At 38.4% G+C, this 21527-nt stretch overlaps 1 protein-coding gene and 1 long non-coding RNA gene across 3 annotated transcripts in view; one reads left to right on the forward strand and one right to left on the reverse strand.

Annotated features, from left to right (window-relative positions):
- Positions 1-5095: 5095 nt before the first annotated feature.
- Positions 5096-21527, reverse strand: part of si:dkey-61l1.4 (collagen alpha-1(I) chain) — an 88282-nt gene continuing 71850 nt past the window's right edge. For both annotated transcript variants that reach the window (XM_042421492.1, XM_042421491.1), the window contains exons 48-68: positions 21291-21344; positions 21129-21182; positions 20590-20697; positions 20394-20447; positions 19498-19551; positions 19356-19409; positions 16591-16644; positions 16459-16512; positions 16255-16308; positions 15347-15400; positions 15200-15253; positions 15037-15090; positions 13040-13093; positions 12914-12931; positions 12776-12829; positions 12468-12530; positions 11546-11711; positions 10036-10142; positions 8075-8155; positions 7801-7983; positions 5096-6362 (exon numbers count right to left, since the gene is read on the reverse strand). In XM_042421492.1, the coding sequence (XP_042277426.1) occupies positions 6207-6362; positions 7801-7983; positions 8075-8155; positions 10036-10142; positions 11546-11711; positions 12468-12530; positions 12776-12829; positions 12914-12931; positions 13040-13093; positions 15037-15090; positions 15200-15253; positions 15347-15400; positions 16255-16308; positions 16459-16512; positions 16591-16644; positions 19356-19409; positions 19498-19551; positions 20394-20447; positions 20590-20697; positions 21129-21182; positions 21291-21344 (1584 nt within the window). In that variant the 3' untranslated portion in view covers positions 5096-6206. The remainder of the gene's footprint in view (positions 6363-7800; positions 7984-8074; positions 8156-10035; positions 10143-11545; positions 11712-12467; positions 12531-12775; positions 12830-12913; positions 12932-13039; positions 13094-15036; positions 15091-15199; positions 15254-15346; positions 15401-16254; positions 16309-16458; positions 16513-16590; positions 16645-19355; positions 19410-19497; positions 19552-20393; positions 20448-20589; positions 20698-21128; positions 21183-21290; positions 21345-21527) is intronic.
- On the forward strand, positions 12137-16653 carry LOC121904013. Its single transcript, XR_006098157.1, has 3 exons — positions 12137-12204; positions 16276-16414; positions 16570-16653. It is a non-coding gene; the product is annotated as an uncharacterized LOC121904013 (long non-coding RNA).

The following is a 21527-nucleotide window of genomic DNA, read 5'->3' on the forward strand; positions in this document are numbered from 1 at the left end:
ATACAGATGCTGCCCACATGCTGCGTTCAGTGACTCCCTGAAATTTCGTAAATGACAGCAGTACACTTTGGTCAATTAATTAAAATGTTTGGAAGGAAACGAATCCAATACTTATTGTGTTTCATTTTAGGCATTCAAAAGTTGTCAGTCATTTTTATTACATTGTGTTAAATTATTATACAAGATGGAAAAAAAACTCCTCAGGGCCACAGATTAAGGAAGAAGGGTAAAACATGGCATTTACAGTGGTGTTTAATATTCCTCCGCCGGTGTAGATCGATGTGGATAAAAATGCATAATGGTAGTATTTATTGCAGGGCAGGTTTTGAATGCATTACATGATGGAGGTGTTGTTTATTGTAAACATTATTATGTATGTCTTGGATACAGATATCACTAACAGGACTATTAATACTGACACCCCTTGAGAATAATAAGCCTTATGTAATAGTGACAGGGACATAATGGGCCCTTACGACACTAGATACATTCCTGTTGGTTTACCATTGGGGTCATTTATAATGTTTAGGCATTGTAATTTTGGTTCAACCTGAGCCTAAATGATATTGGAATGACAATAAAATCAGTCTCTCAATACAGTCTGACTTTGTCAGTGGCTCTCAGCCCCAAGCCCATTTGTTCTTGCAGAAATACATACATTTTAAAAACTGTATTTGTATTCCTAAATTAATCTGTATTCCTCAAACAACTGGGCACTGTAGTTTTTAACAAACATCTCTCTATATAAAGCAAGAGATTTCTGTGTGCCTGTCCCTCTGTATGTGTATGTGTGTTTGTCCTTCGTGTATCTCGAGAACCATTCATCCGATCTACTTCATACCTGGCAGGTGGATTGCTGGGGAATAAAGGAAGTGCAATGTCGATGTGTGAAGTTGTTTGGATGAGCGGTTCTTGAGAAACATATAAAAATACCTCATAAACAATGTTGATTTGCTTCTTCTTCTGCCATTGGAGTTAACATGCGGGAATACAAACAAACAAAATTACATCCGTAGTATTTATTGACTTGAAAAAGTTTAAGAGACTTAAACTCGACTATTGAACCGTGTACTGTGAATGAAACTTGGCATGTATGCACCCCACATTATGGTCAGAGATGGGATTACATCTGTAATGATGAGAACTACCATAGAGAATGAATTGAGAAAGTTTAGAGAGGTAAATGCACAATATGTAATTTCTGACGCTAGGAGTCTCTCAATCAAAACAATAACAAAAGACAGAGTTTGATGACATTGTGAAGTAGCGTGAGATCATGGGAGTTGTTGTCTTCATCGTTAAATATCTCACCGAGACATTCTGAGACAGTCTCATGCACATTTGAACGGGTACTACAGTTCATCAGATCAACTTAAACTCAACTCAAAATTGTAGTCTCCAGATATTCTGTGTGTGAGGCGTTTAGGGGACATGGGTAAATTATAGCGTCTACTGATAGCCTGCGTGTGAGGCATTTAAGGAACATCGTTAAATTGTAATATCTACTGATAATCTGCATGAGAGGCGTTTAAGGGACAGGCACTGTTCTCTCTAGGTATTGAGAAATCTGCCCGTTCTGAACAGGCACATTTTGAACGGGCACTGCACTGGTTACTCACACAGGAAGAAGTGCATCTGTTAGCAGCAGGACTGTTAGCAGCAGTGGATGAATCCACATTTGGTGCGCTAGTGTGTATTTCTGGTAGCAGGAAGGTGTACATGACTTTGAGTCAAAATTAAATACAGTATGAGTGTTCATGGTGATGAACACACACACAGTAGTTTATAAATAAAGAATATTGCCAGACTTACCTTTTAAGGTACTGTTAGTACAGTAAGTTAATTTAGCTAGCACACTGATTGGAGCATTCAGGTGGTGCAAAGAAAATAGCTTGTACCACTGGGAAGCCAGTAAAAGACCATGTCCTTGTTGCAGATCGTTTTTCAGATCAGATTAGCTCTCAGATAGCAAGCTGTTTTCAACTTCTTTACAGCAGTGATGTTAGTTCAACTTTAGACAGAAGAACTATATTAGTGGTTGTGTTTCATCATGTTGAATGAGAACTGTTTTTGGCAGTGTGATATACAAACTATGTTTGCATGCTAAAGCTGTGATATCATTATTGAAACAGCATCAATTTAAATGAATTTAATTTATGATGAAGCACCATACAGTAGCAAATGTAACTTACAGTAACATACAGTTGACGCATGGGTAGCTCTGACAGGAACAGAAACAAAACCCTGCATGGTACCTACTGAGTCATGCAGTACCATATCAAAATAAACCAGGAAATCCCTTCATGTATTGGTTAAAGCTGCACTAACAGATATTTCTATTAACAATGGATCGAATGACTATGTGTAAAATGAGAGTAGTAAGCTCCACAGATCTTTTTAGCCTCTTGAAAGTCATTGTTTTGGTTTTCTGTCTCTCAACTCATCTCCCACGAACCCCATTTTCAGGCCAAAGGCAGCTTTTTCAGCAAAAAAGCTCTGATAAACCTGCTTTACACAACCTGTCCAGCACCAAATATCTGAAAAGACAGCAACTAGCTGGTAAACACAGTGGAGCATTTTGGCAGCTAAAGAGCCACATATTTTCCTAAGAATCATGTCTCCATATGAATGCTAATGTTGCACTGTGTCTTCAGTTTGTTTTGATGCCCCCAAGCGGCTAAAAAAAATCTACTAATGCAGCTTCAAGTTCTGTGCAGCATCAGTGAAATGTTGAGGAAACACTGAGAAACAAATGAGAAACCTGACATCAACACAACATAAATGATAAACTCTGACAAAAGACTGAGATGCATGGAGATGACTCAAGTATTGACTACAGGCAAACAAATTAACTTCAAAAATCTACAACAGCCACATGATGTAATTGAGAAGTTTATACATTTTCTATATTTTTCATACTGTTAACAAATCTCATGTGCAGAGCCAAACCAATAATGAATTGATCTACTTAGTGCAAATAGTCCCCAACAAATGCACTAACACCTTCTGTTTCAGCATTTGCTAGAAACTACAGTGACCAGCTGTGTTAGGATATTACTGAGCCTTTTTTTTTTTTTAAAAATGAAACTATATTTATATATGTGTATTTGTGAACCATTTTAAAAAGATTTATGTCTTCAGTAGGAACCAATGGGCTTGAAGCTGAGAGCCACAGACAAGGTAGGAAAGATAGAGACGGACTAAAACATTGTTGGTTTGGACTTCTCTTGGGATTTGTTTACAGTAATAAAAATAAAGAATATTGCCAGGCTTATCCTCATGTTTCTCATGTTTTCACATGATGTCAGTAAACTTCACACACCACACTCAGGTTCATCAATCCAGCTCCTCTGTTAACACTTTGAAAAAGAACTCAAAGAATCAAATGATCTGACATTAGAGGGCCTGTTCTTCAAACGTGGTTTAACTGATTCAGCTAAAACAATCCATTCAATTCTTATCGAGCTCTCTAGCTTCTTCAAAATGTAGGTTGATCAGGGGTGGACTTTACTATTAAGCAAGGTAGGCCCCAAACTGCTATAGATTTATTATGCTGTTTAGATATGAAACATAAAATTATGTTACTATTCTAACTCATTATACCCCAAAATTATTTACAAAAGCCCCTAAAGCACATTTAAAAAAATCATTGTCAATGTGAGACCACACTGCTGAGTTATCACTGCGCATTTCAAAAGAAAAAAATAACAGGAAAAATAAAACAATCATTGTAAAACTCCAGGTCAAACATCAGGCAGGACAACAGTTACTAACGTTTTCCTGTCGCACAGACTCACTTGTTAGATGGTGGGGAGCACAGACCCTCTTCCCCCCCAAACCCTCATGAAAACAGACAAAGAGAATGATGATAATATAAGAAAAAAAACTGCAATCAGTGAAGAGAGAGTATCAATTAGTAGCCTATAAAGAAAAGACAACTGCTTTCAGGACAATGTACAACAACCTGGTGGTCCCAGTGATGGAGGAATTATTCAGATCGTTAAACAATACTGCAGATTTACTCCATTACAAGTCAAAGTCCTGCAGTTAAACTTTTACTTGTGTTATGTCACATTACTTTTATTGATATTACAGATGCACTACCTTATAAGCAACATTTGAATGTTAATTTTAACTACCTTATATAGGCCAAATGCTGGGTAGTTTAATCCATAATGATGCATCATATTTTATCAGTTCATATATTTTGTATTAAAATTCCTTATCTTCAAATGTAGTGGTGTATAAATATAAAGTACTATTCAAGTAGTCTAAAGTACAAGTAGCCTACCTTACTTGAGTGAAGTGAGATACTTTTCTTTACAGTTCATGTCAGAGAACCAGAGGAAAAACCTGGTAAATGACTGCAGTTATAGAAATAATCAACCTCCTTACTAACATGCTTAAAAGTAACCATGTAAATTTACTCAAGTATTATGCTTACAGTTATGAGGTACATGTATGTTTATATTTCCATTGTATGGAGCTGTATAGGCTACTTCTACTCCACTTCTACTAGGAGGGATTCAGTTCCTTCTATTTCAGAGGGAAACACTGTACTTGTCATTCTGCTACATTTATCTGACAGCTTGTTACTGGTTGCTTTACAGATCAAGATTTTACACACAAAATATGATGATCAACAAATAAAATATAATGCATTATAATAGATTAAAGTATCCAGTAGTAAAAGCAGTTAAGATGAGTGCCACCTTAAACAGACATTAAGTACATGAAAGTACATTGTGCTAATAATACTTCTTCACTTTTACCTAAACACATTTTTGAATGCAGGACTTTTACTTTTAACAGATTACGTTTGGTGTGCTATTAATACTTAAAAGTTTTGAGTAGGCTACTTCTACCAGCACCAATAGCAACATTCTCAAATAGAGAAAGGGTGAAAATAAGGCATGAAGGAGGCCCTATAACTGAGTTTGCCAGGGTCCCCAAATCACCCAAACCTCCCAAAAATCACCCAAAGCACCCAAGAGTCCAGTATCAGGCTCAGGGCCCAATACTGGATTTTTTACATTTTTGATAAGAATCCCTTGAATTAGTTTTTTCAAGAATTGTCACAGAGATATGCACTGAGCGGGACATGTTACAGTTAAAATAAGCTTGTCAGTATTCTCTGGTGGAGACACTGTTTGTAAATGACCTCAAACATATTTTTGGCATTTCTGCACTGACATACTTATATAAATCTTTATTGTTTTTTTCTGTTGAATGTATGGAGTTTGACTCTTATTATCTATTTTAATGTATGAATGTTTGTAAGAATGCTGCTAAGAATGTCTGGAGAAAAATGCTCCATGACACATTGATGCTGAGCCCAAGACAAATTTCCCTAAGGTGACAATAAATCTAATCTTATATGCCGATATGTTACATCTGTGATGACCTAACATCAGCCAATATATCAGGCTGTTCTTCAAATGCAGTTAATAGATTGATTTGTTGATCTAGGATGAAGGTATCTTCACCTTACTTGTGCAATCTTATTTTGAAATAAAAGCTACATGAGTAGAGGGTCAAAACTGTGATCAGCACTCATATGATTAGCTGAGTGATGTCAATCCATATGGCGTCTGCCATATGCAAATTCATATGGCAGACGTTGACATATGAATTTGCACCATTAACCAATTGTTAACCATCTTGATGTTACTGATCTTTGAGGGAACATGGACAACTGTATAGTCCAAAATGGAAGAAGCTATCATATTATCTGTTACCCAACACAACTGTCAAGTAAACGAGCACCTGAATCAAAATTAAAAATAATTACATGAATGTCAATCAGTTACATAAATAAGCAGGTTTCAAAAACACAAATACAGACAAACAAAATGTACAAAGACAGTCAATGTCAAGAATTTCAGGTTCAAAATATCCTTGGTCTAAAAAGTGGGCAAGCCAACAGTTAGTTTGTGCAGAGGAAATCTCCTGGATGATCTTCAGCCTGCTTTGGTTGTGCTTGCTCATTTTTGACCCATAATTCCAACTGCAAGCAACAAGATCTCTAAAGTCACTGGACGTCCACAGAAACTTAGCTGGTATGCCAAGGCTTAACTAGCAAGTAATGCCAACTCAAAAATGATGTAATGCGATGAAAGACAGTATCAAAGTGCCAGAAATACATGGTTTGCCTTCGTAGCTGCAGACCACCACACAGATGTTATGCTAAGAGACAGGGTGCCTCCCTAGCTGAAGCATGCTGGTCCTATGGTGAAGCCAAACTCCTCAGTCTCTTCTTTGTTGCCGAACACTGCCAGGTCCCTGAGAGGCAGCAGCTGAAGATCTTCACTCTCAAATTGAAAAACAGATTTCTGGGCTCCTGACTCCAGTTCCTTTGAGGGCTGTGGAAAAGGAAACAGTGTTTGAAAAACAGTCAGTAAACAAGTGCATCTCTTCACTGTTAGTGTGCCCCCAAGGTTCAGTTCTGAGCCCTATTCTTTTCTGCCTACATGCTGCCACTAAACTATCATCTGTAAACAGTCTGTTTCCACTGATTTGCAGATGACACACAGCTCTATCTCTCTACTTCACCTGATGACCCAAGGACTGTCTTGTGAATTGCATTTCTGAAATGAGTGATTGGATGGCTCAAAATGTTCTTCAGTTAAGGATAAAACAGACTACACACTGAAATCTCTGTGGAACTAATTTTAAAATGCTTCTCATCATTTTCAAATAACTCCCTGTAGAGTTGAGGGTGTGCACTCTGCTTATAACTTAAAAAAATAACTAATCTTTTCACATTTGCTTTTACCTAGAAATTTTACTAAATTTTTTCTACAGTATTAATTGTTATTAATTTAATGCATTCATTTTTAAATAGTCCTTTCTTCTCTGCTATTAATGCTCCTATTTCTAAACCATTATATAAACAGTTATCAATACATGGTAAAATGTGCCAAAAGTTGGAAGAGCATTCCTATGGAAGCCCAGTATTCATGTCAAATGATGTTTTGACCCTGATGTTAGGCCCTGCAGTATATTAGGCTGTTCCATCATAAATCTATTGGGCCACCAGACAACACTATTCTCTAGCCCTGACCCAACTTACTCTTTAACTGCCTTTAAACCCTACTCTCACCCAAGAAAATAGATACTCGGCATCTCAACTCAGCCTTAAATCTACTCTGTATGTGCTAAACTACATTGGTTGGTCCTGATATCTACTGTAGCTCCACTATTCCTACAAATAGTTACTTATTATATCAGAAAACTTTTCCACACAATTTTCTGAAATAATTCACATTTAAAGCATCCTACCCTCACCTTAGCAAAGAGCAGATACTTGTCAGCATGACCTGGCCTTATAACTACATTGTATCTGCTCAGGCTGAACTACAGGGGCTGGCCCAATTAGCTTGATAGGCAACTTCATCTGAATGCCATGGCCCACTCAGTAGTCCAGCCATCATGGATGTATAACTAGTCCTACAAATACCCAGTAATTAGCAACACCTCTGGAATGAGGAATTTTTCATAAATTATGTCTGTTGATCTGTCTTACCAAATAAAGGAACATGGTTTCAATATGATGCAGGCAGGTCTAAAGGGTCATCAGGTGAGCAACCTCTCAATAACTGGTCATGCCATGCCTGTGTCACCAAGAAGGCTAAACAGTGTGTTTAGTACACTACTATAATAAATATAAACAAGACGGTGTTAACAGTACTGTTGTTTGTGCTGTTCATACAGAAAGAATAACTCTAACAGGCTCACAGTTTTGGATACAAAATCCACCATCATCATCATCATCATCATCATTGCCACTTAGTTACTTACCACACAGTGTCGCAGTGCCCCCAGGTAACTCTGTGTCCGAGTATCAGCCAGGAACTTCACTTCCCTCTCTGTGTGGCTCTGTCTGCTTCCCTGCTGGCATGAGTAGGTGATGGTCTGAGTGGACAATCTGCTGTTCAGTCTCAGAAACCTCATCTGCACCACATCTGCTCCTGTATACTCAAACTGAAGGCACAATAGGGGGTTGCGTTTAAGATGTGACTGAGAAATAAATAAAATTAAACAGGAAACAGGAAAAGCTAAATCAGACGCTTACCTGGAAGCCATCTTCAACTCTGCTCAGCCAGTGAAATGACATGTTGGTGCCTGAATCCTTCAGCCAAGCTTTTATTGGGACCTGTGATTGGTAATTAATGTTATCATGTTAATATGAATACTGTATTTTTATCGAACAATTTTTGTTTTTTTTAATTGAAAGGTTGCAAATGAGGCTTAAACCATTAATAAAACACCAAACATAACCTCAATCGTGAGCATACTGTTCCCCAAACACTCTCATTTTACCCATACTTTGTGATTAGGTGACGTTCATAGTAGGGGTGTGCCCAAATCCAAATATGTTATTTGGAAAAGCACAAATAGTGGATTTTTTATGAACATTTATTTCATTCAAATATTTTAAAAATTATCTCTTAGTCCCTCTCCTCATACGTCTATCAGCAGGTCTTGTAAAAGAAAACTGAATCACATGTTATCATTCGATGTATTTCTTCAATATATCATACATGTTTCAGACAGTGTTTAAGTTCAGTTTAGTGTTAGTTAGTGTTTCACACATGTTCTAAATTCCTCTGTGCTATATCTATTCTAAACTTAGTTCTTTGCTGTGTAAGATGAGGCAGTTGTGTGTTTAACAGTTAAGTCTATTCTGTTATACCCTTACCTGAGCCAGTGATAAGATAAACTGTAGTTATGTAGATGTTTATGTGTAAAACTGATAAGCTTTAGAGGATAGTGTGGTTTGTCCTTAATTTAATATAGTAGTGATGTTATTTTGTGATGCTACTTGGTGCATGCTTATGTACTGTCATATATGGTCGTGAAGAAAGACTGTTCCTAGGTTAGCTGAACTTTTGACTTATGTTTCTATCTGAGGGTTGGTTGCTGACCTGTAAGGTTAGTAAGCAGATGTCATAAATTCTGTACAAGTAGTATTTAAGGGACTGGTTAAGTGCCAACCTTTCAGACAAAGAAAAGATAGCTAGGTGGTATGTATCTTTGTCTCCAGAACTATGATGCATTATACTTCTGATTGTATTATTTGATTACATTATTTCATAACCTGACAATGCTCTCTTGTGTGTTTATTGAGTGATCAGCAATTTCCCATTACAGTCTCAACGAGGGGAGTCACATCCACCTGCAACATGACGCACATTTCCTTATTTGGACATCACTCCCGGAGTTGGAAGTATTCCCCAGGGATAAAGCTGACCTACTGACACAAGTGACACAAGTGCTTTCAAGGGATTCTCCATAACCTGTTGTTCCCCTTCTCCTTTCCACAAAGTAAGGTCGTAAAAAATAGGCAGTAAATAAAAAGTGCAAAGCAAGAATCGCCTTTGAAGTTCTTCACATGTTACACGCTGGACTGTCTCTGTGTTATGGGTGTATAAATAAGTGGAGGTCTGTCTGTGCAATGCACTTGGTTTTAGCTCAGTATTCAGCACAGTCATCTATGATCTGGGAGACTCAAGTTCAAGACCCTCATTCTGAAGGTCAGATGCATATTTAGGTCTCACTTTCAAAGTTTAGTGATTTAGCAGATATCTAACACACACAGTGAATTCTTCTGTGCACACAGTTTTCCACAATAGTATTTTTGTCTACCATATTAAGTCCAACGGCCTCAGTATATTGGTAACTTTTAAATACAACACTGATTTATTGGAAGGTGCATTTTTCCTTTTTTTGACGGAGGCTTGATATTTTGTCCTGCTTCCAGACTTTGTTCGGAGCTAGGCTAGGTGATGGGAAGGTGGTATAAATAGCAACACCCATCCAGAAAGCAATGAACTACTTTTAGACTTGATGATCCCAACATCAATCCCATTTGTTTATGTATTCTTACAAAAGATATTACAATTACTTGAACAGTTACACACACACACAGAGAGAGAGAGAGAGAGAGAGAGAGAGAGAGAGAGAGAGAGAGAGAGAGAGAGAGAGAGAGAGAGAGAGAGTGTGTGTGTGTGTGTGTGTGTGTGTTGCTGATACCTGAGGCTGGAGTGGAGACAGGCAGGTCTTTGGTTCTGCTGTGAAGTCACAGTAAACTTGAAAAGAATCAGCTGGGCTGCCCTGGTTGGGATCAATGTAATATATTCCTGAAAAAGATGTAGATTGTAATTATTTTTCTAACTCCTCTACACAGTTAAAAGTTTTGTTAACATCAGAGTATCATCACTTCATCACAGATGTGGCAACACCTGTCCAACATAGCAAAGGTATCCCCAATTTTTTTTTTTTTTTGATTGTATTTATTTATTGGGACAGTATACAGTTTTCAACATAAAAGATGCACTGCACCGGAGTTAGCTCAAAGCTAATTTACATCTGCAGTCCTCCACGATCCAAAACATACAACAGCACAACAGCAAACAGTATAAAGCAAAAAAGACACAGAACACACCATACAAGATACAAACAATGACACAGACAATGGCACATTTCCAGTCATCAGGAAAGGAGCTGTGATTAAAAGACAAGTTAATTAAATGAGCAATAGGGAGAGTTAAAATATCTTTGTGTGATTTGACAAACATAATGTCAAATTGGAAAGCATCTTTACTTTTCAAGCTTTTTAAGGAGCTGATGATTTGTTTACTTGTAACTCATTAGTCTCTACCAGCTCAAAAACCTGACCTGTAGCATCTATAGGAACAATATCCAGTTTCCTTTTCATATTTTTTTTTTCCTAACTCATATACAGACTCAAAAAAAAATGATTAAAGACAGAAGCAACAGTAGAATGATCTTCAATTAACTTTCCCTGTACTTTGAGTTTAAAATATAAAAATTTTGGGTCCCTCCTTGTGAGATTATCAATGTTTTTTCCAGATCAATTTACTGTTGCCTTTTGCCTCATTCAAAATATTGACATAAAAACGAGATTTAGCTTCTCTTAGCTCTTGGATTACTTTGTTCTTTAAACCTTTATAAATCAGCATGTCAGTGTCTCTTCTAGTTTTAATTGCCTTCCTTAGTGCAGCATCTCTAGATTTCATTAGTTTCCACAAATTTTCATTAAACCACAGTAAATTGTTTTTATTTTTAGATTTTATCTGTATCCTCACATTAAATCTCTCCCTCACAGAGTTGATTATGTGAGTAAAAGTATCACAGCCATAGTCCAGATCATCAGAGGACAGTACATCATCCCAGTTCAAGCTCTTCATTTCACTGCTAAATTCCTTTTGCTTAGCTCTGGGTATGCATTGAAGGACCATTGTCTTAGTTGCTGTGGTCTTAAATCTACTTTTAGTCAGTTTTCTCACACATAGGGTCAGGTTATGATCTGGTAAGCCAGTGATTAAATTATAACTTTTAGTTATTTTTTCTGGTTTGTTAGTAAATATCAGATCAATTTGTGTACTGGACAATGTGTTTGACAGTCAAATCCAACCAACATCCATAAGCCCTGTCACACATTATTCCCAGAAAAACAACAGATTATATTTTTCTCCTTTAAGACCTTATAGCATCAGAGAACAGTCCTGTGATGTCTCACCGTTAGTGGAGTTGGGGTGAGCGAGCCACAGCTCCAGACACGTAGTGGCTGGGTGTTGTTTGCTGCCGTCTGGTGGGTTTATGAACCAGCGGAGATCTCTTTGGAGGCCTTCCAACAGCGTCTGCATCAGGATGTAGTTGGGTTTGTCTGACATGTACATGAGCTCCTGAGATATGAATTGGCAAATAAAGAGGGATATTCAGTACAACCATCACCAGGAAGAAGAATAAAGTTGATTGGAATTAAAATCTGTCATGATTCCTGCCCCGGTCCTGTTTATTTTATTTCCTTTGCCCAATCTGCTTCTGTCCCTGCTTTCACCCCCACACTCTCTCTTCCCTTGTTTTTGCTATTCTCCAACTGTCCACCACATGTCTGTTTCCCACACCCACCTGCTCACCTGTTGCCACTCCACAATTATCCTTACCTGCTGCTCATTACCTCTTAAACCCCAGAAGCTTGTATACTGGTTCTCTAACATCTATTCCCTGCCAGACTGTCCATTTACTTCATACCTTTGTGTTCTGTATTCTGTTACCTGTATCCCAATCCTGTTTACATGTTCCTGTTCCTGTTGCTCTTTATCCTGTCATCCTTAACATGCTGCCTCGCTTCTTTGCCCTCTGGACTCATTTGCCTGTTTGGACTTCTCAATGCCTGTAAGTCTGTTTATTTTATTTTATTATTAAAGCCCCTTTTCCTCCACACATATATATATATATATGTATGTGCGTGATATTTTTTATTTTATTATAGCCAACAAATTAGTTCATGTTCAGAGCCAAAGCAACAATGAATAGATCACTACAGTTAATTTTTTTTTTTTAATGAAACTATACAGTATATTTGTGAGCTGATTTTAGAGACTTCCATCCATTAGGAGACGGACTAGTGCAAGCTATCCCTTATCACCTAGAGTTACCTTCAGCTGTGTCAATGTGAGGTTCACTGAGGTGCCTGGGGGTCCAGGTGGACCAGGTGGACCCTGACAAACAGAATGTGACCCATGAATACGTTTACTGCAGTGGACATTACAAAGTCTTTGTTATTATTTGCAAGAAAATTGTCGTCAAAATGTTTTGGACACAAATGTTCATACACAACTTCACTATATTATTCCCTTGTTTCATGAAGCAAGTCAGGATTAAATCGCTTTAAGGGAGGTTTTTGCAGTTAAAAAATGTGAATTACTGTACATAACTTCAATATGAGAGCATACAATATACTCACAGGCAACCCTCGCTCTCCAAAGATTCCTGGTGGTCCAGTGAATCCTTTTAGGCCCTGATGATCACAAAAGCCTCTATTTATAAATATTTTTCATTAGATTTATCAGGGAAAGAATAGAGTGGTGTTGGATTTACTCACCTTTTGTCCAAACAAACCCTAAAAACAGAAAAGCAGATAAGCAATGTTAAGAGTGTTGTGTATTCTAACAAACACCAGTGCACTTGTCATTGTTTTCCAATATTTCATTAACTGGTGATGACTTACAGGCAGCCCAGGCAGGCCTGGAGCACCTCGTCTGCCAGGTGGACCAATATCCCCCTAGGAAACAGTCGATACTGTATCATTATTATGACACAATTAAAGGAACGCACTTCAAGCAATTATTTACAATAATTACAAAAATAACAATATAGCATGAAAATCAACTTGCAGATATGTGAAACTTTCTTAACATGCTGGACTATAAGTAAACCATCAGAGTGGATATGACATCTGTATGTGTGTGGTGCTTAATCCTATCAGCACATTGTGCAGTGATAATGCAGTCTATGTGTGTGGCACTGCAAGAAACAGAGGTGTGTTCCTCCTGCATCCGTGAGTGCTGTGCTTTTATTAGAATTTTTTATTATTAGTAGAAGTATTGTAGAAGTTGCCCTATGGTTACATGGTAATGCAGTTCAAGTTCAGATTATTTTTGTGGTCTGCTTGTCTGTTGTATTCCTGTGCTAATAGGAAGCTATAGAAACATTCAAGACTTTAAGGAGAATATTGATGTATTACAACTTGGGTCTCATTTTTATAGTTTTGGCCATCATTCTTGGCCAACATTACACTCACATAAGTTATTACTAAGATCTGGGAACACAGCAACATTGCCAAAATTATGTCCAACGGGTCAAGAAACTCAAACATTCAGATTATCAGACAGGTTGCAAACAAACCAGATGATCCAACCCACCTCATTCAGAGGTCAAACTGAAGGTGAGCTCACCTGAAATATTGTTAATGATCTTTCATTGCACAGGAAAACTATGTGCACACACAACTACAGTAAGTACAGTAGGTCAAAGTTGAAGCATGAAGTGGGTCTCTAAATTGTAATGGATGTTTAGTTAGGTAATAATTTCAATAAATTCACCTTCATTTTCGCTTCCAAATAAGTTTGGTACATCCTTTCTCATAAAAACACTAAAGTTAGATTTCTAAGTTATAAAAATCATGCACCACATCTACCCTAACTTCCTTTTTGGCCACTACAGCCTGTTTTTTCTAAAGTGGTTGTATGTGCCAGCTGAAAGTACTGTCATATCTGTGTATCCAAGCAACAAGGTATTAACAAAGTTCTGAGAGAAAAGCAAAGACACAGTCCAAAGTAGTGAGTGGTGATTCACTTAATTCAGAACAAGAAGGAAGGGAACCACAACTAACATGGGGGCAAAAGGAGGAAAGCCACCATTCACTGGAGTATTGAGCAAGAGAAAAGAGTAAAACCAGCAGGAGGTCAGCAGGTCAAAAAAGACAGTGACAAACAGAGGAGTCAGACAAGAAGAACTCTTCATGGTCCAACAATAACAGGATGGAAAGAAGTGATGCAACAACTGCCTCGGAGATGGCATATGATTTACTTGACCGGTGCTCGCACCTGACTACTTTAGAAAAATAGGCTGTAGTGGCCAAGTTTTAATAAACCATCATTATTTATACTGCTCAACAGCATTGCACTCATAAACTACTGTATATTTGTGGAATGTCAAACTAGAGAGAGAATAAAACAACACAAGTATCATGAGAAGCTAAATACTTACTGATGTAGCTCATTGCATTACAAATGTCTGGTCAGTGTGACTAACCTCCAAGAATGGAAACTGTTTTTTTATCTATACAAATGTAATCAAGGGAATCAGCGTCAATTGGTAATGTTAACTAAATGAAAGTTGTAGTAAACAGGATAATGAAGAGTTGCTATACTGGAATATCCCTGAACTACAAGAACATCTGTGCTCAAATGTTGACAATACACTGTACCTACCATTGCTGTACTTTGAAACTATATAATAGAGTAGTAAGGCATTTTACATTGTTGAGTTATTCAGTAAGCTCTGGTAATAATTTTGGTGATGAAAATCCAGTATTTAGATTGAATGATTTGAAATCAATGCATATTATTTCTTACACTGACTATAGTGTTATCAGTTGTGCTTTAGTACAGTGTTTACTGATAGCTGAGTTAAATCATATTATCAAATGGGAAGGATGTTCACCTGCTCTCCTTTTTGACCTGATTTCCCTGGCTCTCCAGTGGCACCTTGCACTCCCTAAAACAAAAAAAGAATGTACTTTACTGAGCACACATGAAAGAGCATCAAGTAGTCTATATCATTTAAAAGACCTTACATGGAATACTACACTGACACATGAACTCACCTTTAACCCCTCTCCACCAGGAGGGCCAGGTGGTCCTAGAACTCCCGGTTCCCCCTGCAATGTGGGATATAAAGAATGATAAAGAATGTACTTATTGTGCACAGCAGCTTGTACAGGTGGACGACTAGGATAAGTCTAAAGGCCTACCTTGAAGCCTGGTCTACCCATTTCACCCTTTTCTCCACGGGCGCCAGCTTCACCCTTTAGGGAACCATTGGAAGAAAAGAGATGAATATGTGCTTTTTATGAAACAAATTCCTTTTATTCAAAAGGAGAGACAAAGAAAGACTAGGACACAGTAAGAGAGAGGACAAGCAGGGAGGGGACTGTAAGGTACAGTGATGGTCACACTGAATAATTCAATTATTATTCAAGTCATTTGCAGGTATTTAACAGTTCAGTTACTTTTAGGACATTTTACAGAGAGGGTGGTGCAATTTGGTACAAGTTATAAGAAAAAACTGAAAAAAGTGTTAAGTTGGTCTAGTCGGTAAATACCCACTCATTTTAGACTATTTGGGTTCATAATTAATAATTTCCTAAAAGTAGCCGCTGTGTAACTGTTAATTCTAAGGTATTAGGTAATTTGGTAGTATACAGGAAATGTGCTTGTTATAGAGTTTTTAAGAAACTACACACTGAAGACTACACACTGAAAACTAAGTATTTACCGTCAGTTAAAGAACAATTATCAACTAAACCAACTCCACCCTCTCTGTAAAATGTCCTAAAAATGAACCGTTAAATACCTGCAAATTACTCAGAAAATTTCCAGGTAATTAGTATAAAATTAAAGGACCTGTGAAATAAAGCATTACCAAAATAATCTATTTGTCCCGCAATGGGCAATCTGAGGCAAACAAATACACAACAATTCATTCACATACATAGAAACAATCTAAAAATACAAATATGATCATGTAAAGAAAGGGTTAATGGCCAGTCCATAACAATATCCAAAACCATGAAGGCACATAATGTCAAAAAGGTACATTATATAAAAGAATGACTCACAACAGAGTAGTTCCAGAAAACCTGATGAGGATACAACTTACATATGTTCCATGTCTCCCTAGAAGACCAAATGGACCCAAATCACCCATCTTCCCCTGCGAGGCCAGAGAAAAACCAAGACGGATTAAATGTAATACTGACCTGAGATATGTTTAAGAGCTGAAAACACAAGCTTTAAGGGCACAGTTAAGCTTTGTGAAGGTGAGAGCTGATACACGTTTTAAGAGTCAAACTCTACAACTGACCTTTTCACCTCGCCTGCCTCTTAGGCCTCTATTTCCAGCTTTTCCTCTTTTCCCCTTTGCAAAAGAACAAAATTATATATAAGTATGAATTCCAACTCACATTAACTTTAGATGTTAGGTGAGCCATCCTACCGTCTTCCCAATGCGTCCATCCTTCCCTGGACGTCCACTTTTGCCATCATCCCCCTGAAAACAACCCAGTGAGATCTCATGACAGAGTCCAGATATTCATTAAATATCAGTTACATCACATTACAACCTTTGTCTTTGTCTCACTTTAAACTGAAAGTCAACATGGCCCTTTTATTAGTCACAAAATAGTAGATAATTCCACTTTTTCCCAAAGGCAGTTACACCCTTACCGAGAATTTTCTTAAAATACGTCAGCTTTCCCATTAGTATCACTGGACAACAGTTATTTGATTATGAATTACGGACATATATTGTGAATAAATCTAACCCAAAAAAATGTGTTTTTTAAAAAAAATCCCATTTGACTAAATAGTCTTAACAGTTTCATATTGCATATTTCTGCAGTGGGGATTTCACCTAAGAAGCTGTCATACTTAAAGGGTAAATCTGGCATTGTTCTATATATTTCTTATTGTCAACAGTACAACAAGACAATGAGAAAAGACCTAAACTAGAATGGTGAATCAGAAAACAAATAAAATGTAAAACTTGGGTGTGATACACTTGAGTTGAATCTGTTATTTGTCTCCACTCAGGTATAAAACCACAGTTATGTTGTGATGCATCAGATCAGTCCAATCAGCTGCAGTGTCCAATCAATAATTGATATCCAATAAGGGGGCGTATTGGCTGGTAAGAGTTCCATGAAGGCTGCTCTTATGTATCCTCGATAATGGCTCCTCGCTCCTCGGAGCAGAAATAAGAGCTTTGAAACAGACTTCAAAGTGGAGGACCAGAATGACTTCCCGTTCAGGCAAGAAGTGAGGAGATATCAAATAAGAGTCTTCAGATGTAGCCTCTGTCTGTGGCTCTGAGCTCCAAACCCATTCATTCTTACATAAAATATAAATCTTTAAACAGCTGGTCACTGTACTTTCTACTCAAACAGGAGGAAAATAGTGCATTTGTTAGAGACTATTGTCAGTGGCGGATTAATCTGCCTTTTGAGCCCTAGTAAGTCAAAATAACCTGCCTGGCAATATCGTTTATTTTTATTACTGTCAACAAATCCCACGAAAAGTCTAAAACCAACAATGTTTTAGTCCATCTCAATACTTTCCTCAAACTATGTGCTGACCAACTAGAGCCAGTGTTCACAATAATATCGAACCTGTCCCTGGCTCAGTCTGTCATACCAACATACTTCAAGAGGTCCACCATCATTCCTGTTCCTAAGAAAACAAGACCAGCCTACCTAAACGACCACCACCCAGTGGCACTCACCTCTGAAGTGATGAAGTCCTTTGAATGGCTGGTCAAGATTACATCTGCTCCTCGCTACCCAGCACACTGGACCCACTAAAGTTTGCCTGCCTACCATCCCAAGCAATCAACGGAAGACACCATAGCACACATCCTCCAAACCACCCTATCTCACATGGATAGAAAGGGAGCTATGTGAGTTTACTGTTCATTGACTACAGATCAGCGTTTAACACCGTTGTTCCCTACAGGCTCGTCACAAAGCTCAAGGACCTGGGATTAAACACCTCACTGTGCATGTGGATGCTTGACTTCCTGACGGGCAGACTCAGGTGATGATGAGGGTAGGCAGACACACATCTTCTACTGGAGCACCCCAGGACTGTGTTTAGAGCCCGCTGCTGTGCTCCCTGTGCACACATGACTGTGTAGCCACTTTTGACTCCAACATTTCTGACTCAAGTTTGCTTACGACACAGCTGTGGTGGGCCTGATCACCGATCACAATGAAAAGGCCTACCGGAGGGAAGTAAAGGACCTGACCCGCTAGTGTCAGGACTAAGAAGCTGATAGTGGACTTTGGGAAGATGCAGGGAAGGAACCACACCCCCCCTTAATATCAACAGGTCTTCAGTGGAGAGGGTGGACAGTTTCAAGTGCCATCATCGAGGGCCTGATCTGTGCTCTGCATACTCAGTGGTGACTCAGTGGTGTGAAAGGCAGACGCTTGAGGAAATTCCGGGTATCCCCTCAAATACTGAGGAATTTCTAGTCCTGCGCCATCAAGAGCATCCTGACAGGGAACATCACTGCCTGGTATGGAAACTGCACCGAACAGGACCGCAAGGCCCTGAAAAGAGTGGTTTGTTCAGCTGAACATACAATAATGGTGCTCTACACCGGCTAAAGGATATTTACACCAGGTGCTGCAAGAATAAGGCTAGCAGAGTCATTAAGGATCCCAACCACCCGGATAACGGCCTTTTCTCTCTGCTGCGGTCAGGAAGAAGGTACCGGATACACCGGCCAGCGCTGAGAGGCTCAGGAAGAGCTTCCTCAGGCTACTAGGGTCCCATATAAGCCCCTCCCCCCATTATACACATATTTTTTTTATTATTCTGTTCTATTCTACTTAAACTCTTTTTAATGCATGCAGTGAAGGAACTAGCGGATTACATTTCACTGTGATTGTACTTTATATGATAACATGTGACAAATAAACTTGATTGATTGATCGACTTTCTGTCTTCCCTTCCTTGTCTGTGGCTTTCAGCCCCAAGCCCACTGGTTCCTACTGAAGATGTAAATATTTTAAAAATGGTTCACAAATATATAGTTTAATTCAAAAAAAGGATCAATAGTATCCTAAAACAGCTGCTCACTGTAGATTGTAGCAACGCACACCAGTGTTGGAGAGGTGCTGACCACAATGAAAGTACAAGCATGAAGGAAGGCAGTCATACACTTGCAGATGAGTATTATTGTATATAGTCTGAGCTGACCTTTCGACCTTTTTGTCCTGTCCTTCCCTCCGGTCCAGGTCTACCCTTTGGTCCCTGAAGTGAATACAGAGTAAACATGATGTATACAGAATATGCATGAATGTATCATGTCAGTGTGCGTGGTTCATGAGGTAACACTGACCTGAGGTCCTGGAGGGCCAACAGGACCCTGAAGTCCAATCTCACCCTCTATACCCTGGAAAATGGAAACAACAGGTTGTGTACAGTATGTTAGAGCTGTACAATACTCACATTGAGGTACTGCTTAGTAATGTTAGTGAAAGTAGGCTATGACTCAAAATTAAGACCACATTTCCCTTAAACCCTGTTGTCTTTTAGTCCCCTCTCTTTCTTCCTGGCATATTCAGTAACAAGGGACTGGTTTTCTGCCCAGTGACATACAATGTAAAATACAGTGTGGTGTCTAATAGAGGCCTCCGAGCTTAATAAATCCCGTATAATTTCACTTTTATATGTAATTTATATTTCTCTAATTTAATGTGATTATGGTGTTTATGAAATGTTACAATGCGCGCAAAGTGCAAAAAAAACATTTTAAAATGGTTAGATGTATAAAAAGGTGCTGGGTGAGATAAGGTTTGAATAATTAATACGTGCAAAAGATGAATTTGCTGAATGATTTTCTCTGATTCGACAGTTGATCTGTGAAAGTGGTAGATTCAACGAAAAAGCTTTTTTAAGAAAGGTTTCTTCTTAAGGAATGTCCCTTATTTCCTCAATGAACTGAACTAGCATGTTGTCTATTCATACTGCTGTTAGTGCTCTTGGCCAACAGTTATCTGGGATCTCATTGAATCACACTGATAACAAGCTACCACACACATTATCAAAGGAAGGCTTGTCTGTAAATACGTTTTCTGATCCTGTTTAAAACAATATATATGTCTAGAAGATATTGTATGACACCCAGAGACCAGGGGTGTGAGTTTTAACTCTTCAGACAGGACTCTTACATGTCTGCCTGACAGTTTATTCACAGGATGATGAATGTATGCTAACAGCGGGTCCTGGTCTTACCTCTGGTCCTGATGATCCTGTAGGTCCTTCAATTCCTGTCAGGCCATCAGGACCCTGCAAACATAAAGATGCACCATCACCATCAGTTGCTCTTGAAGTTAAAAAACCATCACGTTGTTGTATCAATAAAAACCCTGCTGTGTATAGACATACATTCTCTGGGTGTTATAAATCTCAGAACAGCTGGAGTTCTCACCGGCTCTCCTGGCTCCCCTTTCTCTCCAGGCTCTCCTCTCAGCCCCACAGGTCCAGAAAACCCTTTCATACCAGGCTCACCTGGTCTTCCTCCAATCCCCGCAGACCCCTCAAGTATAAAAATATCAGCAGTTATCTTGAGTTATGATTGGATAACATGAGTGCTAAAAGAGAAAGTAATTTAAAGGTGCAGTGCCTTGTTAATATAGAATCATTTGACCCAGAAATAAAATCAAAGGGGAAAATGAAAAAGAGTAAATGGTGAATGAATTATTATTTTAATCTATGACTACAGATAATAAAAGTGTGGTTAAATGCTCAAAAGAAAAAGAAAAATATAGATATTAGGGAATGGCTATGGGAGGTGAAACTGAAAAAGGAAAATTTCTTGCATACTTGGTTGAGGGAATATAAAGTGAAATTTAAGTGTTTTCATGGACAGATAGTTTTACCCATGACCTCCAGGTGAAGGACAGGTCATCAACCATCATACTACTACAATACTGTACTGGTCTGTCATATTGTACTGTAACTACTTACCACTGGTCCAGTCTTTCCCATGTCACCTTTCACACCTCTGCGTCCTGCCACCCCCTGACATCAGACAGCGCACAATGTGAGGGTAATGAAGCTAACAATGGTATTAGATCAGCTTCATGGAACAGTTACAGTATGTTACAATTATTAGCAGCAGTGTTCTACCTTGAGACCTGAAGTCCCTGGATCTCCAGTCAAACCAGCAGGACCTTTGTTTCCCTGTAGAGAGCACAAGATCAGTTCTCAAACCTGTTGGTGCTGTCTACTTTAAAGATATGGATACAGTTTTATTAGCAATAACCATTTATTTACTCCCTCCAATTTTGACTTGACCTTTACTCTCTGGTGCAGATTGGGTATCAATCATTGCAAAGACCTCTATGATGATAATATTTTTTCTAG

The sequence above is a fragment of the Thunnus maccoyii genome, chromosome 9, assembly GCF_910596095.1.
Source record: "Thunnus maccoyii chromosome 9, fThuMac1.1, whole genome shotgun sequence".
Classification (NCBI taxonomy): Eukaryota; Metazoa; Chordata; class Actinopteri; order Scombriformes; family Scombridae; genus Thunnus; species Thunnus maccoyii.